This window comes from Lissotriton helveticus, chromosome 12, assembly GCF_964261635.1.
Source record: "Lissotriton helveticus chromosome 12, aLisHel1.1, whole genome shotgun sequence".
NCBI lineage: Eukaryota > Metazoa > Chordata > Amphibia > Caudata > Salamandridae > Lissotriton > Lissotriton helveticus.
The window spans coordinates 81,472,107-81,485,197 of record NC_136073.1 but is presented as its reverse complement, the minus strand read 5'-3'; the positions used below and the strand labels follow the sequence as shown (position 1 = coordinate 81,485,197).

Sequence of the window (13,091 nt, the reverse complement as noted above, 5' to 3'; positions counted from 1 at the left end):
TGAAGGACAAACTTGTGAAAGAGACAACATGGGGTGCAGAAAGAGACAATGGATGCAGAAAGAGGCAAGAGAGGTGCATAAAGAGGCAATAGAAGTGCAGAAAGAGGCAAGAGAGTTGCAGAAACAGGCAAAAGGGGTGCATAAAGAACCAACAGAGATGCACAAAGAGTAAAGAGGGGTGGTGAAAGGGGCAAGAGAAGTACAGGAAGAGGGAAGTGGAGTGCAGGGAGAAGACAGTGAGGTGCAGAAAGAGGAAGAAAGGTACAGAAGGATGCAAGAGAAATCCAGAAAGAGGCAAGAGAGGCACAGAAAGGGGAGAGATTTGTGCACCATTAGTACTAATTTATCACCCACATTTAGCAATAAGTAACACATGACCATTCCAGCTTTGCAAAGGGCCTTCCACCATGCTGTAACACTTGAAGCTGCATTTTTTAGAACGTTTGAGCTGTTTGAGCTAGAAACAGGCTTTTTTTGTTCAGATCTGCAGATTAGGCAGCTAATGATGGAATAATTGGCAAATGTGGAAAATGTTTAATTATTAATTATGTGACAATTGATGCAGCAAAACAGTCACATCATTCCAGTGCCTGGCTCACACCTCCGACTAGGTTCAGAAGTGCTCCTCAGTGCTTCCTTCTTTTTTTGTGTCTCATTCAGTTTATACTTTAGCTTCTATGGAAACGAGGAAGACTAAACCTCAGGCTACCAGTCCACAACACAGACTGCAATATCACATAATTACTCTCTATGACACATACTTTCTATCCACATAATTTCACTGCACAAAATACCACATAATTCCACTACACACAATGCATATCCACTCTACCCCAAAAAACATTAGTAAAAATGTGTACAATTACAACGCCAATAGTTCTAACTCTCGCAAATGCAAAACCTATCACATTGCAAATGCTTCTTTCACTAGTAGTCGCATTTGCAAAGTGGTGGAGAAAGGGAGCTGGGCCTCCGACAAGCGCTCAGGAATTCTGCTCTGTAGAACTTACTGGAGGTACCAGGTGGGCTTCTTGGCCCCCAAAGTCTCTTAGGAGTAAAGTGGACTTCATCCCCCATCCTGAAGTGTGCCTGGAGGCGCGTTTGCAGAGTGGTAGATAAAGGGGGTGTGGCCTCCGAAGACGTCTCAGTAGTGTGGGACTTTTTGGAGGTAACAAGAGGGGTAGTTGGCCCCCAATGACATCCTAGGGGGCTAACTACCTCTCCTATTACATCCAGTAAGTACCACACAGCAGGATTGTTAAGTTCTCATAGCAGGCAATGCCCCCTTTGCCCACTACTCTGCAAATATGCTTCCTGGCATGCTCTTGCATTGGGTGTGAAGTCCCCTTTGCTGCTAGGGGTCCTTAGGGGCCAGCTAGGCTACCTCCTACCTCCAGTAAGCCCCACAAAGTGGGATTGCTGAGAGGTGGACACAGGCCACGCCTCCTTTCTCTACCACTCTGCAGACATGCCTCCTGGCATGCTCTTGGTAGGGGATGAAGTCCCCTTTCCTCATGAGGGTCCCTGTGCGCCAACTAGCCCACCAGGTACCTCCAGTGAGCCCCACACAGTGGGATTGCTGAGAGGTGGTCTGAGGCCACTCCCCTTTTTACACCACTCTGCAAATGCAGCTCCTGGTGCACTGCTGCTCGGGGGATGAAGTCCACTTGTGTCCTGAGGTCCTCTGTTGTAGTGTTTAGAGGTCGCTCACTGCTCCACTAACAAATAACGTACTCTTTTAAGAATATATAGGATAGTGGTATAATAATGTACACTACTGGTCCTATATATTCTATAGGGAGAAGGTGAGGAGGAACCGCAACTGAGAAAGATAGAAATTACAAAATATGATTTAGAAATGTAAGGTTTATCAAAGGTACTCACTAAGAAAGTATCTATGCAAACTATTTTAGACTGCAATTTCGAGAAATATTCTCACTGTAAAAATATCTGATCAAGCAAGTTATAAAGGTCAGTAAGCTGAATATCAGATGCTTTACTCATGTCACCGACAAATCTCCAATTCCTGTTCTGTGACAATATGACACTCATATAGAGAGTGTCCCTAATGCCACACAAAAAGGTAAAGGAAAATAAAGTTATGAATACAAAACAAGATCAATAAAAAATACTTTCCAGCAGTGAATATGTTCAGAGCTTCTTTTCTCCAGGAATTCTAAATCTTTCATCTTCGCGGCGACGGGTCACAAACTCCTCTGAGATCATAATGACTGTGAATATTATAATATACATATTCACACTATATAATACCAAGGGGAAAACAGAGTTAGATACCAGAAGCTACTGACGTTACATATAAAAATGTAGTCTTCGCGCCAACGGGTCATGAACTCCTCTGACATCGCAATGACTGTTAATATTATAATATACATATTCACAGTACATGATCCCAAGGGGGAGACAGAGTAACAACCAAATGCTGGTGACGTTGCATATACATCTTTAATCTTCACGCCGATGGGTCACCAACACCTCTGAGGTCAAGTACAGTGTCAATATTATAATATACAAAGTCACAGTATATGAGCTCAAAGGAGCCAGAAAAGGAACAATGTTTGCGGTATTCTGTCTGTTTCTGAAAACAAGCTGCTGATGTTACAGAAATAAAGCAAAAAGAACCAATAACACTTTTTTCTAAATCCAAATGTTTATATATTGACAAATAGCTACATATAATAAATATCTAGTATGCCATAATCAAACAACTTACAATTCTGGAATAGTCTTTGTTGCCGCAAAACAAGAATCCAAGGCTAGAAAAGGAAACCTGTATCACAGAATAAACACGCGTAAAGAACTCGCAAAAACGAAACTAATCAAACAACTGGTGTGGTTTATATACTTTTTGGTTATTAAGTAGTCAATTGAAGGAAGATGCGGCTCCGCCCATTTAGATGTCACGTTTCATAGTTCACACGTGTTCATGTTTTAACTGTGTAATTTGTGCACGTGTTGTAAAAAGTACAAAAATGTGAAGAGGTGAAGGATTCGATTTCACACTGGAGAACTTAAACAATGTTACTCGGCAAACAGTGTAACTTTAAAAAAAATATCGTTCAGAATAGAAGAAAAAAAATACGTGCGCATATTTTTAATCACTATGGTTTTAAATTAAAACAATGCCAGCATTTGTAAAGCGTACAGCTACCCCCGGAATGGTGTGCTGGCGCTCGGGGGGTGGGGGGCGGGTCGATTAAGCAAGGTGTTGCCCACAGTGACATAGTGATGGGCTAACATGCCGCTGGAGCCGGGAATCTAACTGTGAACGCTGTTGTTCGAAGTCAGGTAGCATAGCTGCTGTGTCACACTTTTTCCACACTTATATGTTAATTACTGCTAATTAAGTTTTAAATATTGTTAGATTATGACGTATAACAGACTACTGTTACTGTTAGTTTTTCACTACAAAAAGTATGCACGTCGTTTTAAAATTTACTTAAAAACAATATAGGTTTCATGGACATTGTAGTTAGAAATTAGCATTTAAAGAACCTTTGAAATTCACTGAAAAAACCATAGGTTTCAGGACCGTTATAGTTAGCTGGACATTTCACTCATACAAAACCATAGAAATTCCACCGTTATAGTTAGTTCAGCTAACTATAACTCGTGCCCCCGCAATGCACTGCTCATGATGTCACATATTACATCATTCCTGGCATGGTCAGTGACATCACTGATGACATCTCAAAGAGAGAAGACCATGTCCAGATGTGTCAAAGGAGGAAGTGGTCTGAGCAAATAGAGCGTCAAGAGACACAGGAAGGTGCTGTTGGTGAACATCCAGGGCACCAACAAGAGTGCCATTCACTGCCAGTGATGAACTAAAGCACATCGCTGTGCTCATCTATGAGGAGATCAGCAGTGTGCTTAATTTCTTTCTGGAGAATGTGATTAGAGACTCTATCACCTAAACCCTGAATGCCGAGGATGGGTGTAAGCCCTGGATCCCCGGTGGTCTACTCACTGTGGATGTGGTGGCTAAATCATCTACGTTTCAGGTTTGTATCTTACCAGGGCAAGGTCATCACATAATGTCTAGAAGGTTTGCAGTAAGTGAACAGGCATGAAACCAAAAGAACTCCTGAGAAAACTATTCAAACCAACCCCATATAGGGCGAATGATTGGGTCATTGCAACCTATCCTACTTTGAATGCAGCCTTTTAGTTTGCAGCATAAATGGAGAATGTCAATCCAAGTGATTGCCAGTGAGTCAGCGACTCTTTTGGAGTGTTAAGTTATTGTATTCAGACATATAACATAATAAACAACAACTAATGACCATATAACAGACAATGAAGAAAACTGACCTAGTACTGTTGTTATTGCTTCTTAGTAGTTAATAATTATTTTGTTGTGAATAATTAATATTGAAAATGTTTCAGTTCTGAAAATATTGGACTGTGAAATAATTAATATTAAGGTTTGTGGAAGTGTCAATAGTCGTCATAGGGTCTCAATCACTAAGGTTCATTCATCCCTGCACACCACTTTCTAATGCTATCTCTCACTGTTATCCCCTCACATTCTTATACTCTCAACATCTTTTTGAGATCTTCATTCTTCATATATATCACATCATCTCCTTCCCCCTCATCATTGTCATTTTCCTCTCTCCTTCCGTACTTCCTTGCATTACCCGCCTTTCACCACAATCCCACCCACACTATCTCCTCACCTGTAAACACACCATTTTCTTTGCCTTTGCCTGCCAATATTCAACGCCTTGTAACTGTTTCACACATTTTGATGCAAAATTTAATTACAATTAGCACATATGTGACCATTGATCTGTGGTCTCTGCAGAGAGGCCAATGAATGGATGAGAATGTAATCTGAACACCTTTATCACCCACTGCCACAGTGAGAAACTATCACTGCTTTCCAACTCAACTCCAGATCTCTCAGTTGTGCCCTGTCTTCATCACTAGTTCATAACCTCAACTTACCTAGACACTTAGAGGTGACTCAGTTAACAATATGCACTATACAAGAGTCACACGCTGCATGGGAAAAAAACTATGTGCAATGTAAACAGAGAGTTGATTCCATTACTGAAATGCATTACTTCAAAGGTTGTCAGCCATTGTTGAGCACTTGATCTGAGCTTCACTGGCTAACTGTGTCCATGCCGCTGTATGATTTGTCTTCTCATTCAGGAAATTTCACCTGACCTGGAGAGAGAGCTGAGCAGATCTCAGAGTGCCTCAAACTTAACGGGACCTCACTGGATACTTGTCAGGACACTGGTGCCGGATGCAGCGGAAACCTCCAAACTGTCCATCTTAGAAATCTGACTTTCTGTGTCCTTCACACTGCTCAGAAGACCAGATGTGTTGTTTTTTAAAGCCATTGTGATGTTTTTGGGGTTGGGCAGTGCCGTCCTGTCAGGGCAAGATAGAGCATGCTCATGGCATCCTGCAATGTACTGTGTCACATAGCACAGAAGACCAGAATGCAAAAAAGAGATACATTATAATATCTTGGCCCAGTGCTAGTTTCCAGGGAAACCACAGTCACATCTTTTATGAAATTCGCTCACACTGCCTGGGGCATTATAAAAGATGCGATCACTAAGACTAGTGCAAGCATTACACATAGTGCAGTGAGAGCAAAGCACTTTGAACAATGAAGAGAGGCAGCTAATTATACACGTGAATGCATTTTAGTGCAGTAATACAGGACATGCACTAAAGTACATTAGACGAGTACTCAATGTGCACAACTAGGCAGGGTTGCTACTACATTTGTTTGCTTACTAAAGGACTCAAAGCTTGCAGAGTTTGTCTCTGTCTGCTCCATGATGTATACAATTAGTGTTTCTGCTTCAGGACCCACAGGGTGGGACAAGCGCAAATAGAATATATTTCTTGTATCTCTCTGCTCTACATCTTCCAGGATTTGAACTTTGTGCGACCTGGAACTCATAATCTAGTTATTTACACCCTATCATATCTTGAACAGTTTTGTTCCTTCTCCATAGCTGCACTGTTTGTTGTTGTAACATATCTGCACATCTTAATGAATCAGTTTAATTGATGCACCTTACTGTTAATGTCTTACCTGTGGATATTTGTAAAGACCCAGTATGCGTGCAAGGCTAATTGAGTGTGTAGATCCGTAATGCCCAATGATAGCTGCTGGTGGCAAACTCCTCCGGCACCGAAAGTTTGGAATCGGCTCCTCGTGTCCTGATAGAATCCATAGTGTCCCCTTCAGTGATCGCTGGAGCATCGTACAAGTGTCATAGATCTGGAATCCCAGGGTAATGTTGGGTAAAAGGTTTGGGTTGTTGTTAATCTCTTCAATGGCAAACAGAATAGCCTTGACCATCTGGTAATTCTGGAGTCCAAACCTGGAATATGCAGAGTTTACTAGCATGTTATATATTCAGCAGTCATGAAATGCCAAAATACCAAAGAAAAGGACATTGTGGAAATAATTTCTAGCTCCTATTTTTTCATAGCCACATCTAAAATACCAATATAGCCTTATAGCCCGCCGTAGCGGGCTATACCGGCTATTAAAGGCCCGCTGAATCGTTAAAGGCCCGAGCCGAAGGCGAGGGACTTTGACGAGACAGCGGGACTTTAATAGCCGGTATAGCCCTGCTACTAAGGGCTATAAGGCTATTAGAACATTCTGCCACTAGAGGGCAGAATGTTCTAATAAATTAAACAAAGGGTTCTCGAAGCTCGAGGGGATATAAATCCCCTCGAGCTTCGAGAAGCCTTTGAAGAACATTGGAATGTTGCTCTGCGGGCCTTTACCGGCCCGTAGAAGCAGGGAGCACTCCATTGTCTGCAATGGAGCTCCCAACATTCCAATGTTCTAATATGTATTATAGTGCAAAGCAATATGGTAAGGATGATAACTGTTTGCTCTGCTTCAGCACCATACAGAAATGTACTCACTATTTTCTTAAAAGTGCTTTATTTACCATAACCAAAAGGAGCTAACAGATCTTTTCACACCCCAAAGACCTTGCTCTCACTTATTATCCTATTTGCTAACTTTTTGGGATGATTCATGCATGATACTCTATGTCATTTAGCCCTTGGTGTCTTCTTATCATTTTTCTTACTGCAGCATGTATCACCCTCAAGAGTCATCTTTTAAGTGAAACTGTTCTGGGAATGGCCAAGGAGATCATCAAGACAGATGTGTAAGCAGAAGGCTGCCACAGTGGAGCTCCGTTCTATCTGATAATTATGTTCAGTATCTGCTCCTGATCCAGCGCTCTCACCAAAATATTGCACAAATGACACTATCTACTACCACAAAACATACACTACAACACTAGGCCCATATCAACAATAGAGCGCCTGAATCATGAGGCGATAAGATCTAAATATAGTTGTTTAAACTATCTACAATAATCAAGACCAGCTTGTCATTTTAGAAAGTTTATTTAAACACATCTAGAAAAACTTAGGTTTTGGTATTTTATTAGGCAAGCATTAGAAAAATGTCATAAAGAAAGATTTATTCAGTATTAATAAAAAGAGCATAAATCAAGAATTATTATTCATTAGCAAGAATAAGTAAAATTAAGCATTTCCCAAAATCCTAACTATATCTCTGTCTCTACCCTCATCACCTAGTAATAAAGTAATTAATAAAAATTTCTTTCCTCACGTGTAAAGTCCATCAGCATAACATCGTCCTCCAGATTTCTCGAGCGTAAGCCAACTATGTGTTCTCTGAACCTATTCTTATACCCTAAATTAAGCTGAGCTAACTATTTTTCACATTCCAGCAGACGAATTCTAGTTCTCCATTGGCTGAGCCACCTCGTACCACAGTAAACTGTGACACCTCCTTCTTACATGCCCGGGCAAATTCACTTGTTCATTGTTCATTTAGAAGTCTTGGCAGTTCTTCCTTAGGCTGCTACATTTTGTAGCGAAAGCTTCCTTTCAACCTTGAGCCTGTCAGCTCTGAACTCCCGTGGCACGTTAGCAAACGTTAGCAAATTTCTCCAAAGAGTCATCTTTTTAGCAGTTCAATCCAAAACCTTTCAAAATAAAAGCTCAGAGGCCTTTTCCATCCTTCTCAGAATTATTTTCACTTGAGCCATTTTCATCATTAGGCCTCTTTTCAAAGAGCGTCAATTTTCTGCGCCACCTCTCCTGCGCCACTTTTAAAAGTGTACTATTTTCCTGCAGTCATCTCTAAGCTTCACTTGTAAAACTATTATATAAACAAACACAAAGAATAATTAATGAAAGAAATACAGTTTGTTCTGTTGCCTCCCATTATTGCTAATTATTAACCCATTAGTCTAAATTACCTAGCAGTAAAGCACAAATAAAGCAGCATTTTATATCTACCAGTCTTCATGAATCCATAAAACCTTATGTGCACCTAGAATAGTAGAAATGACATCACATATACAAGGGAAGAAAAATGAGCACATGTCTTTATTTCAAAAACAGCTGCTATTAGTTATGACATGACAATAGACAAGATTAATTTATTATTTTCCACATACATGAGAATGCAACATAATGCACATTTATGAGCACACATGTTAGTTTCCCACGTGTCTTTTGTGAAAATGCAACTTTAAACTAGATTGAATTAGCATACACATAGCACAAATTGTTAACATTATTAATTTATTTATGGAAGTGTGACTTCGCGAGTTTAAACAGATTTCTGTTTTCCATCTCGCTCCATCAACTCCCTCATCTGGTGATTAACAAATCACCACACCACCACCCAAAATTTAGCAAAAATTTTATCTAAGATGAACACTATTCAATTTCACCTGTGTTAGTATTTCTAAAGACTTATCTCATCAGTGTATCTACAATTCTCATATTGAGTTTTAAGAAACCCCTCTAGTTCTATTTCTTTCTCTTGTGTATCATACAACTGAGCTTCAATAAAAGTGTTGCAAAACTATAACTAATAAAATGTCAGTATCTTGCTTGTCATATTAACCTAAAACTTCTCCTTGTTAATTTCAAAAAGAACAATAACCTAAATTAACCTAAGTTGAATTATTAGGAGCATATATATCAGAGACATCTTACAACATCCCTTAAAGATTGAGCATCTTGAACTTGTTGAATGTATTTTTCATTAAGCTTGCAAAGAAAAATAAAACAAAAATGTTAAAAATTTTACCTACATTTTCTAAAAATTTCTAACACCCCCCTTTTTCAATTTTTTTTAATTTTTTTTTTTATACTCTTTAAACCTTCTAACAGTTTTTCTTCGACCTAATGTCACAAATTAATTTTTTCAGCTAACAGAATTTCTTCGACCTTGTGTCATCTAACACATTTTCTTCAGCCTTATGCCAAAAACAGAAACCTAAAATTTAACAGGTATGCACCTCAATCATTGTCACTTTTGTTTTCAATCTCTTTTTGACTCTCATTATTTACCTCCACTACAGGTATCACTTCTATTTTCTTTCCTGCCTCACTTTTCTTTACAGAATCTTTTTGACTTGATTTTTCATCAATCTGTTTCTTTGATCTGTATCTCAATCTCAATTTTAGGCCTTCAATTTCTTCTGGCCAGTTATCACTTTTCCTTGGTAATTTCTTCTTTTGCTTGGTCACATTACATTCTGTTCTCCAAGCTCCTTTTCTGAATTTTCTTATTTGAAAATCTTCATCACTCTCATCAGTTTCCGTGTCAGAAATTTGAATTCTGGACTCAGGCACTTCTTTACTCGGCAGCTTCACTCCGTTAGGAACGTCATCTTTGTAGCTGGTACTTGGCAATTCATTTTCTTCTTCAATTACCTTCAACTTCCCAGTTTCAGAATTCTTGTTCCTGCTTTCAGAGCTACTTTCCTGCTTTTCAATACTCTCCTGGTCTTGAATCACAATCTGATCACATTCTTCTTCTGCTTCTTTTTCTAGCAGATCTCCATCATTTTCTGAGTCTTCAGTCACAACTTTCAAGTCTTCTTCAATCAAGGCTTGTTCTTTTTCAGTCAAACTCTCCAGATGTCGACCAACCTGTCGATCTTCAAGATCTGGATTCTCTTCAGGCTCTTCTTCAGAATCTGAATCATCAATTGTGACACTATTCTCATCAGGATTTTCAGGTGTAGTTACACGAAAAGTATGGTCAGTGTCAATCCACCTCTTCAGTCTTTTGCACTTCTCTGCATTTGTTGTGACAAGACTGATTGGCCTCCTTTTCTGCCACCTTGGCACTAGACAATTTCTTTTTAGACGAACCTTTTTCCTGATCCTTTTACCTGGTAACAATTCAAGTACTTGCTCTTTTTCTCTTGTTTGTACTTCAGTTTCATCTTCATCAAACACAAAAATCATTTCATCTGATAAATTCCTGCAGTTCTCCAATTTGATGCTATCATTGATAGGCATCATTCTTTTCTCTAGTATGAATGTCTGTCTCATGACCTTGTCCATCATAATATCACGTGGACTTAAATCTGTCTTTTTATCAGTAGTACTTCTCAGAAACATCAAAACAAGTGGAAGGACATCTGTCCACTTTGTACCTGCAGCTAGGCACATTTTTGCATCTCTGTCTTTTATAATACCAGTCTCATGCTCCTCAACACCTGAAATTTCTGTTCTATCTGTACAATGGAGCAATCTGTTTTCAATATGTTTTCTGTTATCTGATAACTTTGCAACAGTAATTTCATCATCATGTCGCATCTGAAATGTTTCAACCCATTTTGTAATCAAACAGTAAATCACAAAAATGTAGCACAGTTTGTAATGCAGTGACATCTCACAGAAATCCATTTGTAATCTGGTCAATGAACCACTCTCCTGTAATTCTGTTCCCAATCTCATAATTGTTCTCTTAATTGTGTTCACTTGCTGGCAAGTCAGACACCTCTGGTAAAGAAATTCCACATATCTATGGTACATTCTGTCCATGACAGTAATCAAAACTACTCTGTCATCTTTGTGTGTCCAAATCTCATTCACATCTTGCTGTTTATAATCTACTCTTAACCATGTGTTTCTCAACCATGTGTTTTTCTCCTCATGAGTTGCTTCATCTTGTAAGTCTTTGACTCCTTGCCATGTTTCAACTACGGATGTTAGTATTAGTGAACTCAAAGCATGTTCATCATTCATTTTGTATGCTGCACATATCACGCCAGCAAACCTTTCTGCCAATTGAATATCATCAATCAATCTTTTAATTAAATTTGCATTTCTGAAAAGTGAACCTGTAGAAGTCAATGTTTCAATCTGTTGATCAATTGTATCCTTTATTTTAATGTCTTCACTCAAAAGACCATTATTTTTATTCCAACATACTGGAAGTATTTTTATTCTTTGTGGTCTGTTTTCCTGTTCTATATTTAATCCTGTATCTGTTTTGTCTGTCTGTTCATTAACAAAAATTTGCAATGGCAATGAAGCCATCTCAATCTCTTGAATCATTACCTGTCGCTGTACTTTTAGCTGTTCATTCAGCTCATTTATCTCAATCTCCTTTTCCTTTGAACATAATTTTGACTCATCATGCAGTGTTAATTCAATTAGGTCAATGTCAGACTTCTCACTTACCAGAACTGAAGTCATCTCTGTTTCTTGCTGAGTTACAATCCCTACTAATTCAATTTCAAGTACAATAGAATAAACCTTTTCAGTTAATGGGACCTTTAAAACTGCGGAACTAATTTCATCTTTTCTAAGCACATGGACTATCTCTGTTTCTATAATTTTCATGGACTCCTTTAAATCATTTGATGAATTTACATAATCAGGAATATTAATTCCAGAAGTACCAAGCATCTCATCATGCTTTTCTGTTGCATCATTTTTAGAAGAAGTCTGAGCTGACATCATGTCAATCTGATCTTGGACTTTTGGCGTTACATCAATCTGCTCTGGGAGTCTTCTTGGATTTTTGTTCTGATCCATATTTACAATATTAATTTTACACTGATCAACATTTTCTACTCTGACACCTTTATTATTTATTTTCGCTAATTTGGGAATCTTTAATTTACTCTCACATTTAGCAACAACCTTTTTCATTTTCTTATATAAGGAAGACATTTTATTTAATTAATTTGGTAAAAGTACTCTCTAAATTTGCCTTGCAGTGCTTGCTGATCAATTAATTAATTAATTTAACACTATCAGGTGTAGAAAACCTTATAATTTGGTCAATTTAATATTTCTCCTAATTTACCTGTATCACTAATTATAATTAACCTGAAAAGAAAAATATCAATTTGCAAAAACAGTAGCAACGCAAAATATTTATTTATAACAATAATACCAACATATAATCACATGTGTTTTAAATGTACTTAATTTTCACTTACACACCTTCCGCAACGTATACCTGTGGAAAAAGAAAACCTACTCTGTTTGCCTTTAATTTAAATAAAAATGTTTTGCTGCAAAACCTTTAGACTCCTTTTATTAATTTCTTTAAACCAATAATTTAATTTAACTTGTAAATCAAAATTCACCAATTGTAATACAATGTTGCTGTTGAAGACGTTTTAACTGTTATTACTGTTATAAATTTTATTTAATTTTCAATTCAAATAGTAACTTTTTATTATTTGCCTTTTATTTACTAAGTTCTAATCACCTTTACTTAATCAGGATAGCTGCTTGCTGTAATATAACTTTTCTTTTTAATATTATGGCTAATTTTAGAATCAATCAGTTATTAAAATAAGTCTCTGAGCATTACCAACATAAGAAATGAAACACTCGATAGAAAGTAAACAATGTGCATCAGTCATTGGGATCGCCTCAACCAATCATTGCACTTCTGCTAAAACACTTAGCTAACCACAATACCCTCTGAGCCTCAACCAATCCGGTCGCGGCCTTTCTATGACGCTGCGGCGTCCTCAACCAACCAGGACATAGCTCGTCAATCAGGACACAGTTCTACTCGAACAACAGACAAATCAACCTCAATTAAGCCAGTTCCCTTAAGCAGAAATTAAAACTCTCGAAGTGTAGCTCAATTTGTTTATTATCCCAGAGCCAGCACTCAATAGCAAGTCCAATAATGCACAAAGCTCTGACCAATCAGGTCACAGTTCTTGACAGTACACGTCACAGCTAGCTCCAGCGCT

At 38.3% G+C, this 13,091-nt stretch overlaps 1 protein-coding gene across 1 annotated transcript in view; it reads right to left on the bottom strand.

The window, feature by feature from the left end:
- LOC144797870 (vomeronasal type-2 receptor 26-like) overlaps window positions 1-13,091 on the bottom strand; it is an 89,793-nt gene that overhangs the window by 20,724 nt on the left and 55,978 nt on the right. The window contains exon 3 of the mRNA XM_078668673.1: window positions 6,086-6,377. Coding sequence (XP_078524799.1) covers window positions 6,086-6,377 — 292 coding nt within the window. The remainder of the gene's footprint in view (window positions 1-6,085; window positions 6,378-13,091) is intronic.